This window comes from Ostrea edulis, chromosome 2 (genome assembly GCF_947568905.1).
Source record: "Ostrea edulis chromosome 2, xbOstEdul1.1, whole genome shotgun sequence".
Lineage (NCBI taxonomy): Eukaryota > Metazoa > Mollusca > Bivalvia > Ostreida > Ostreidae > Ostrea > Ostrea edulis.
Window position 1 is genome coordinate 106,966,325 of NC_079165.1, and position 10,764 is coordinate 106,977,088.

The 10,764-nt window shown below is 34.1% G+C and overlaps 1 protein-coding gene across 1 annotated transcript; it reads right to left on the reverse strand.

The window, feature by feature from the left end:
- Nucleotides 1-816: 816 nt before the first annotated feature.
- Nucleotides 817-10,678, reverse strand: LOC125680526 (tripartite motif-containing protein 3-like). Its single transcript, XM_048920196.2, has 2 exons — nucleotides 10,607-10,678; nucleotides 817-3,212 (listed from the first exon to the last, which is right to left on the reverse strand). The coding sequence occupies exon 2, from the start codon at nucleotides 3,116-3,118 to the stop codon at nucleotides 1,001-1,003; it is 2,118 nt and encodes a 705-aa protein (XP_048776153.2). The 5' UTR covers nucleotides 3,119-3,212; nucleotides 10,607-10,678; the 3' UTR covers nucleotides 817-1,000.
- Between the last annotated feature and the right edge of the window lie 86 nt (nucleotides 10,679-10,764).

Here is a 10,764-nt window from a genome sequence, read left to right on the forward strand (position 1 = left end):
ATTTCTGACCGCCTAAAACGATTCCGAAATTAGCATGCAGATTACTTAATTAGTCATACAGTAGCGAGCAAGTATGTGAAATATGTGGTTGTAATTTTGAATTATTATGCGCAGACTTGATACTAGCTGTGACCATATGATCCGTTGTTCTTCACATTCTTAAAATGGTATCATATTTGTGTTAAAATTTGATGTAGAGATGTACAACACCTGTGTTCATATAGAGTCCATTTACCTAGACGACATATATATAGCTTAAAGTATAGGATTCCCTCGCCAGGTACGGTCATAGAATTATACCTCTTGTACTCGACAAACTGTCCGAAATCTGGAGACTGGCCGACACAAAGGTCCACGTGTACTTCGCTCGCCTTTAGTCACACCTAGTCCTAGTTTATTCAGTACGAAACACTCTTTCAAGTATGCCGACAATTTTGACCGCAGTAAAGGATATTCGAGAGTTATGGGAAAGTGAACACAGGAGAGCTTATGGAATATTGTCTGAAGTTAAAAACACGATTTCAATTTCCTTATCCCCCTGTAATGAATGTATTTCATATTGGTTTGTCAGCATGGTGTGGTTTTTGAAGTGCTTTTATCGTTTTGTTGATCTGTGGAATTTTGACGTAGGCAGTGCTTATCTTCAGACCAAATTATGAATGTAAAAGCTACCATGAAATAAAAGATGATTTATCGCGAGACATGAAATACTAAAGATTCATATTAAAAAAGTGTTCGGATGGTCTCCACTCAATTAACCTGTGTACAAAGACTGTATTGAGAATGATTATTATAAATACTGACGCAACAAGGCAATCTATCAGACGAGCTCTGGGTATTTATATCGTATTTCACACATGAAGATGTACATTACATAATATTGAAAAGTTTATTTCTTATCTTGACATCTTAAGTAACACAAAATTTGTTCACACCAGCCACCGAATTCACTACAAACAAAAACTATTCAAAAATGGGAACCTCGCGAGTTCTTGATATGTCATTTCAATAAGAAAACTTTAATTGAATTTTTTTCTTTCAAAGTGAGCCTATAGTAGCACTGCGTAACAAACATTTTGTCATTCATGGGGCTAATACACAATTTCCAAGGCCACTGCAGACCGTCACGGACGATTGCACCTACTAATTGACCATCTTTGTTAAGTTGCAGAATGCGTTGTTGGTCCCACGACACTATTAAAATCTGATCTTTGTAGAAAGCAACACCTCTTGGCAACCGGAGTTCCTCGTGTGTAAAACTCCATATTTTCTGTCCATTTTTGTTTAAGCAGAGTACTGGTCGATTTGGATAACCGTTTTTTGTCACCACAATTCTTTCCCCTTCTTTATCAACAGCAATATACATGAGGTTATCGACATCCAACTTCTGCGAAAGAATCCTTATCCAGCGCGAATTTTCTCTCTTGAAAACATGCACTGTGCTACCAGAACAGGTCGCCAGAATTCCGTTGTTGTAACTTGCAGACGTGCACCTGTCACCGACAGCAAGAGATTCCCCAGGAACTAGTTTATTACTCTGAAGCTTTTCGTGCTTCAGTTGCATAGTATCGGGTAGACAGACAATCACTTCGTCATCTGCGATTGCGGTGACGTCACCTGGGGACGTAGAGAACTTGATACATCCAACGTAATTGTATTTTGGATCGAACAGCTTTAATGAGCTGTGATAAGAGTCAGCAAGAACCACGTGACCTGACGTTAAAACGGTGGCACCTTCAATTGAGCATTCATTCTGATCTGGAGATGACGCATCAAACGTGGCCTTTAGTTTTGCTTGTATTATTTTTCCATCCTTTGAAATACTTGTTGCAGATGGTCTGGACTGGGTCAGATCTCTCGTGTTCTTTGTTGCTTTGCTTTCTTTCTTTGGAAAAGTCTCGTGTCTGGGTGGTTGGGAGAATCCTTCTAGTTCCCGCTTTTGTCGTATCGGCTCTAATCTTGACGAGTCTGGAAGAGTGGAATATGGGCGGGGTCGGATTGAGATCGGTCGTGATTTGCTGTTCGGAAGTGATTGGGTTTCATCGTTGATTGTGGATGCTCCAGACACTGGACGGAATGGGGTGGTACCTCGGCGTAATGACGAGATAGACCTTGGCGTTTGTAAGAAGTTTTGTCTATTCTCTGTGTATGATTTCGTGTAAGGCAAAGCATGTCTGTTTGGTGTCCTTTCGACAGACAAATTTCCAAGAGATTTTACCTGTCTTAGAGCCTGATCTGCAGTTTTGTTAGCGATGAAAGTAATTTTCACATTCTTGAGATTTTGGCAGAAACCACCTATCGTTATTTGCCTTTGTTGGAACATCTCGGCGTTTTTCAAGTACGACATGACAAAATCTGCCGGGGGTTCCTTTTGAATGGCGTCCTGGAAAGCCTCCAAAGAGTTTTGAGTATCTTTCACTATTTGTTCGCATGTATGTACTTCAAGTTTTACGTACTCCGCCTCTTTATTCTTCTTCTGTGCCAATTCACCGACGACCTTATTTTCAAAGGTATCCATGATTTCGATAACTCTCTTTCGCAGACTCGATAGGTGGGATCTGATGTCCGACTCCGCTTGATCGAGATATTCTAACTGGCTTTTTCTGTCAGTCAGAATTTTTTCAACTAGTGAAGCTTGTTCCATGAGGAAACTGATTAGTTTTCCGCTGTCTGCACGCCGCCGTTTGGCCGCTTCCTCTATTGGAGTCACGTCTTCACACTTCTTGTGGGTTATAGTTGCACACAACGAGCAGATCGAAAGAAAGTGATCTTCACAATAATATTCTATTTCCTTATCCGGATGATATGTACAAGTTTTTGGCAAAGACTCCGATTCAAACGCTTGTAAAATATTGGCTATTGCTGTATTTGTTTGCAGAGTATCTACCCATGCTGAAGGGGACTGTGAACCACCAGGTGGCATTAAAGTCTCCTTCCGGCAAACGGGACAGCCGAAACCCACTGGATCGGATTGGTTCTTTGTCGTCTTCACGATGTGATCCGCAATGCATTTCTTACAGAAGGAATGGAGGCATGATAAGGTCTTCGGCTCTTTGATCCGCTCCCTACAAGCAGGGCACATAACCTGCTCTTTAGCCGCCTTCACAATGGCATTCATAGTACAATGTAGAACTTGTGATTAGCAACATGGATTTTCATATAATTGTTTTACCATCCACGTGTGTTTAAAGGAACTTGAAAGGTCTTGATACCTAAAAGAGAAAAAGAGAGGTTTAAAAAACTCCTTCTTTGCATTTTAATTTAGGTAAATATCTTAAATGTGCCGCGAAACTACGTAATGACACTGTTATTAATTAGTACATAGAGCATTTCCCTCCGCATATATAAGATACAGTACATATTATGAATCAGTGTAATTGGTTATGAATACCTGTAATATATATATATACTGTGTTTATATATAACTTAAATTTATGTACTAACATTACTATATAACATTATGTAAGTTTATGCACTCTCCATATAATGTTCCTGTATGTACTATATCTTTATATCTACTGTACTGCCTGTGTATATATATATATGTGTATGTGAATCCAATGAGCCATATGACTCACGGAAATAAAGAAACTGAAGCATATTGGTACACGGTGGCCAGAGAGTCACCAAGCTAGTTAACTGTCCATATCCATAAATGCTAATCAACCAGAAGCGATTGTCCTTAGGTGGCAAGGGATAGTTTCGACTTAATTATTCGCCCGTCAATTTTGTTCATGAAATTCAGATATAGTGTGTTTGAAGGCCTGTATGCGTAATAAAAAAATATTGAATTTATGATAATTTGTCTGAGCGGTTTTATAGTGTAAAGATACGCAACATGTAAGTCCCCACAGTAAAGTGCATGGGGTCAGAAGTCAAATCCGAAACTAACGTGCATGGGGGTCAGAAGTTAAATCCGAAAGTAACGTGCATGGGGGTCAGAAGTTAAATCCAAAAATAACGTGAATGGGGGTCAGAAGTCAAATCCAAAACTGAAGTGCATGGGGGTCAGAAGTCAAACCCGAAACTAAATGCTATAGCTATAAGGCTGAAATAAAAATAAGTGAAATAAAAAAAAAATCATCCATGGCGTATATTGAAAAGAGAAGAATTCTAGACAGTAGGTTGTGTACCGGTAGGTAGTTGACACGTTGTTCTATGGTATGTACAATGTCTTGGTAGTCAAAAGTCTGCAGGGGCCTCCGTGGCCGAGTGGTTAGAGCATCACGCTCAAAATCACACGGCCTCTCACCTCTGTCGACGCGGGTTCGAATCTCGCTCGCGCCGGTAAGTGAGAAAGTTTCCCAGTTTACTTTCGGAAGGTCGGTGGTCTCTTCTCAGGTATATTGTATCTGGATTCTCTCTTCCACCAATAAAAACTGGGCGCCACCATATAACTGATAACTGAAAAATTGTTGAGTGTGGCGGAAAACATCAATCAATCAATCAATCAATCAACCAATCAAAAGTATGCAGGGCATTTGGTAGGGGAAAGGTAAAATGGTAAAAGATGGCGAAAAATTGTACGTGGTGAAGAACTTGGTAACTCGATTTTAAACTGACACACCCCTTCGGCACAATAAAGAAAGAACCGCTCCTTGACCCCTATTCTAAATATTTCTGTAGAACGACAAATCATCCTCTCACAGAGAATTAATGTTTTTTGCGAATGTTAATTTCGGCACGAGACCTGATTGAATATTTGGCGCCCTGTAAGTTGTTGTGCATCACACACGTTTTTAAACACCCAGTTTCATAGCAATATTAGATGTTTCTAAATATGCATGATTGGGGGGGGGGGGGGGGGGGGGGTTACTTCATATAGGAATATATACGCTGTTTTCGGTATTTGGTTCCAAAGATGAAATATACGGATAAATTTATGATCGATAACTCAATTCTCATTTAGAAGGAATACCATTCCGTATAGTGAGGTTTTGTTGTACCAGTCAACGCAAGTGGAGCATGCGCAATTGAATTTGTTTTAAAAAGTAATCCCAGATATCGTCCAGGTGTGAGTAGCTTGTGAACCGAACTGTATTTATTGATTATAGATAGTGAACTGAACTGTATTTATTGATTATAGATAGTGAACTGAACTGTATTTATTGATTATAGACAGTGAACTGAACTGTATTTATTGATTATAGATAGTGAACTGAACTGTATTTATTGATTATAGACAGTGAACTGAACTGTATTTATTGATTATAGACAGTGAACTGAACTGTATTTATTGATTATAGATAGTGAACTGAACTGTATTTATTGATTATAGATATTCAACTGTGTTTATTGATTATAGACAGTGAACCGAACTGTATTTATTGATTATAGATAGTGAACTGAACTGTATTTATTGATTATAGATAGTGAACTGAACTGTATTTATTGATTATAGATAGTGAACTGAACTGTATTTATTGATTATAGACAGTGAACCGAACTGTATTTATTGATTATAGACAGTGAACCGAACTGTATGTATTGATTATAGATAGTGAACTGAACTGTATTTATTGATTATAGACAGTGAACTGAACTGTATTTATTGATTATAGATAGTGAACTGTATTTATTGATTATAGACAGTGAATTGAACTGTATTTATTGATTATAGATAGTGAACTGAACTGTATTTATTGATTATAGATAGTGAACCGAACTGTATTTATTGATTATAGATAGTGAACTGAACTGTATTTATTGATTATAGACAGTGAACTGAACCGTATTTATTGATTATAGACAGTGAACCGAACTGTATATATTGATTATGGACAGTGAACTGAACTGTATTTATTTATAGACAGTGAACTGAACTGTATTTATTGATTATAGATAGTGAACTGAACTGTATATATTGATTATAGACAGTGAACTGAACTGTATTTATTGATTATAGATAGTGAACTGAACTGTATTTATTGATTATAGACAGTGAACTGTATTTATTGATTATAGACAGTGAACCGAACTGTATTCATTGATTATAGATAGTGAACTGAACTGTATTTATTGATTATAGACAGTGAACTGAACTGTATTTATTGATTATAGATAGTGAACTGAACTGTATTTATTGATTATAAATAGTGAACTGAACTGTATTTATTGATTATAGACAGTGAACTGAACTGTATTTATGTATAGACATTGAACTGAACTGTATTTATTGATTATAGATAGTGAACTGAACTGTATTTATTGATTATAGACAGTGAACTGAACTGTATTTATTGATTATAGATAGTGAACTGAACTGTATTTATTGATTATAAATAGTGAACTGAACTGTATTTATTGATTATAGACAGTGAACTGAACTGTATTTATGTATAGACATTGAACTGAACTGTATTTATTGATTATAGATAGTGAACTGAACTGTATTTATTGATTTTAGATAGTGAACTGAACTGTATTTATTGATTATAAACAGTGAACTGAACTGTATTTATTGATTATAGATAGTGAACTGAACTGTATTTATTGATTATAGACAGTGAACTGAACTGTATTTATTGATTATAGACAGTGAACTGAACTGTATTTATTGATTATAGACAGTGAACTGTATTTATTGATTATAGATAGTGAACTGTATTTATTGATTATAGACATTGAACTGTATTTATTGATTATAGATAGTGAACTGAACTGTATTTATTGATTATAGACAGTGAACTGAACTGTATTTATTGATTATAGACAGTGAACTGTATTTATTGATTATAAATAGTGAACTGAACTGTATTTATTGATTATAGACAGTGAACTGAACTGTATTTATGTATAGACATTGAACTGAACTGTATTTATTGATTATAGACAGTGAACTGAACTGTATTTATTTATAGACATTGAACTGAACTGTATTTATTGATTATAGACAGTGAACTGAACTGTATTTATTTATAGACATTGAACTGAACTGTATTTATTGATTATAGATAGTGAACTGAACTGTATTTATTGATTATAGATAGTGAAATGAACTGTATTTATTGATTATAGATAGTGAACTGAACTGTATTTATTGATTATAGATAGTGAACTGAACTGTATTTATTGATTATAGATAGTGAACCGAACTGTATTTATTGATCATAGATAGTGAACTGTATTTATTGATTATAGATAGTGAACTGAACTGTATTTATTGATTATAGATAACGAACTGAACTGTATTTATTGATTATAGATAACGAACTGAACTGTATTTATTGATTATAGATAGTGAAATGAACTGTATTTATTGATTATAGATAGTGAACTGAACTGTATTTATTGATTATAGATAGTGAACTGTATTTATTGATTATAGACAGTGAATTGAACTGTATTTATTGATTATAGATAGTGAACTGAACTGTATTTATTGATTATAGATAGTGAACTGAACTGTATTTATTGATTATAGATAGTGAACTGAACTGTATTTATTGATTATAGACAGTGAACTGAACTGTATTTATTGATTATAGACAGTGAACCGAACTGTATTTATTGATTATAGACATTGAACTGTATTTATTGATTATAGATAGTGAACTGAACTGTATTTATTGATTATAGATAGTGAACTGAACTGTATTTATTGATTATAGATAACGAACTGAACTGTATTTATTGATTATAGATAACGAACTGAACTGTATTTATTGATTATAGATAGTGAACTGAACTGTATTTATTGATTATAGATAACGAACTGAACTGTATTTATTGATTATAGATAGTGAATTGAACTGTATTTATTGATTATAGATAGTGAACTGAACTGTATTTATTGATTATAGATAGTGAACTGAACTGTATTTATTGATTATAGACATTGAACTGTATTTATTGATTATAGATAGTGAACTGAACTGTATATATTGATTATAGATAGTGCACTGAACTGTATTTATCGATTATAGACATTGAACTGAACTGTATATATTGATTATAGACAGTGAATTGAACTGTATTTATTGATTATAGACAGTGAATTGAACTGTATTTATTGATTATAGACATTGAACTGAACTGTATTTATTGATTATAGATAGTGAACTGAACTGTATTTATTGATTATAGACAGTGAATTGAACTGTATTTATTGATTATAGACAGTGAACTAAACTGTATTCATTGATTATAGATAGTGAACTGAACTGTATTTATTGATTATAGATAGTGAACTGAACTGTATTTATTGATTATAGATAGTGAACTGAACTGTATTTATTGATTATAGATAGTGAACTGAACTGTGTTTATTGATTATAGACATTGAACTGTATTTATTGATTATAGATAGTGAACTGTATTTATAGATTATAGACATTGAATTGTATTTATTGATTATAGACAGTGAACTGAACTGTATTTATTGATTATAGATAGTGAACTGAACTGTATTTATTGATTATAGACATTGAACTGTATTTATTGATTATAGACATTGAACTGAACTGTATTTATTGATTAGAAAGAATGAACTGAACTGTATTTATTGATTATAGACAGTGAATTGAACTGTATTTATTGATTAGAAACAATGAACTGAACTGTATTTATTGATTATAGACAGTGAACTGTATTTATTGATTATAGACAGTGAACTGTATTTATTGATTATAGATAGTGAACTGAACTGTATTTATTGATTATAGATAGTGAACTGAACTGTATTTATTGATTATAGACATTGAACTGTATTTATTGATTATAAATAGTGAACTGAACTGTATTTATTGATTATAGACAGTGAACTGAACTGTATTTATTGATTATAGATAGTGAACTGAACTGTATTTATTGATTATAGATAGTGAACTGAACTGTATTTATTGATTATAGACAGTGAATTGAACTGTATTTATTGATTATAGACATTGAACTGAACTGTATTTATTGATTATAGATAGTGAACTGAACTGTATTTATTGATTGTAGATAGTGCACTGAACTGTATTTATTGATTATAGATAGTGAACTGAACTGTATTTATTGATTATAGATAGTGAATTGAACTGTATTTATTGATTAGAAACATTGAACTGAACTGTATTTATTTACAGACAGTGAACTGAACTGTATTTATTGATTTGAAACAATTAATGAATTGAATCATATTTATTGATTAAAGACAGTGCAAATTTGTGATAATTGGTGTTGGTGCAGAAATGACATCAACTTAGTTTCATGGCACACTTGGACTGTTTTATCAGACTTGTATTCGTTTTCAAGTTTCTATGTATAATGATACTTCGATCTTATGACTGGAGTAATGTGACAAATACTGCATAGTATAACAATTCTAGTAATAGTGTGGCTGCAAAAATAAGAAAAAAGATCTATTTTAAGAATTTGAAGAAAACATACATGCCCGCGACTTTAAAGTGGTCAAAACGTGGGATGTCATAAATTATGCCATGTGTCTGTCCTATTGTGTACATCGCAATTCATTCTATTTATCAATTTGCACAGTATGTACACAAACAAGAACCCATATTCTTCAAGAAATCGCATCCTAAATAACAACTTCAAGGAAATGAAATTTGGCAGCCCTTAAAGGTTTGACTAAACACCAAGATGCAGCACTTGAATCTAAAGCCGGGAGCTCGACGGGCCATTAATCACCTGTGTTATGTCATTTATCGCAAGCAAGGTGTGCAAACCACTGAACACATACATAAGTCAAAATAAGAGAGGTATGTCGCCGTGTCGCTGCTCATTAGGGAGAGGACTTTAGTTGTCTAGGAGATTGCTGATGTCGTACCGGGTCGGCGATACTTGAAGCTGTCTAATTGGGGGGGAAAAAAAAGAACAAGCAACTTTAAATCCGTTGCAAGCTATATATTTTACCGATTCTTCCCTTGGCTAATTAACAAACGACGGTTTCAGTGTCAATGGGTTGAAACACAACGTTCCGATGAAGCTTATCTTTAATCTTGCATTACAGCATTATTGAATCCTCGCTGAACATTTCTGTGCTTAATCAGAGCGATTGGTGATGGATTTACGGAGATGTTGCCGGCCGTGCTAGAGAACTACGCATTTCTTACACGAGCACTCTTATATCAAATAATCTAAAATTCAAATAAATTTCAACCTGTTCTCAAACGAAAGCCGGTCTATCAGGTCGGCGATTACATAATTCCAGCTAAGACCGAGAGTGCAACATCACAAGATTGCTTGTCCTGCAAGCCGGGTTACTGGAATAGTTTAAATTTATTATGATCTAGCGTACAAGCTTTTTCTTTTGATGAATTTTGTGATGGCGTGTAGTTCACGGACATCAATGTGTATGGAAAAGAAAGGACGAAAACATAAAAAGACCATAACAGTCCAAAACAGCTCGCAGACATTCCATCAGCCAAAGATTTCAAAGCGAGTTGAATTTAAAGTTCAATTTATTTTAACGTGGGAATCTTCACCTTCATATAACAGTTCTTACAGCAATGCTAATTTTCTTCTTACAACACGGTGTTTAAAATAAAATTCTCTCTTAAATTGCTACTTTTGACGTATATATACTGAGTCACCCATTTCAGATTCTATTTCCTCCAAACAGACAAACGAAAAAGAAAGAAAATGACTAACTTCTACTTACGAGTGTTCTGTGTATGTGAATTCGTACTAGACAACACCCATGTTTGTCATTGTTTATCAAAACTATAGTATCAAGTTAATTTCTATTGTTTTCACTCTATGAAAATCAGCCGACTATTAAATGACATCTAGACTGATCGTGACCAAAGCGCGATAACT

What these genes read in the sequence shown, in the direction of transcription:
- LOC125680526 (XM_048920196.2), bottom strand. Translation starts at nt 3,118, where the DNA reads ATGAATGCCATTGTGAAGGCGGCTAAAGAGCAGGTTATGTGCCCTGCT.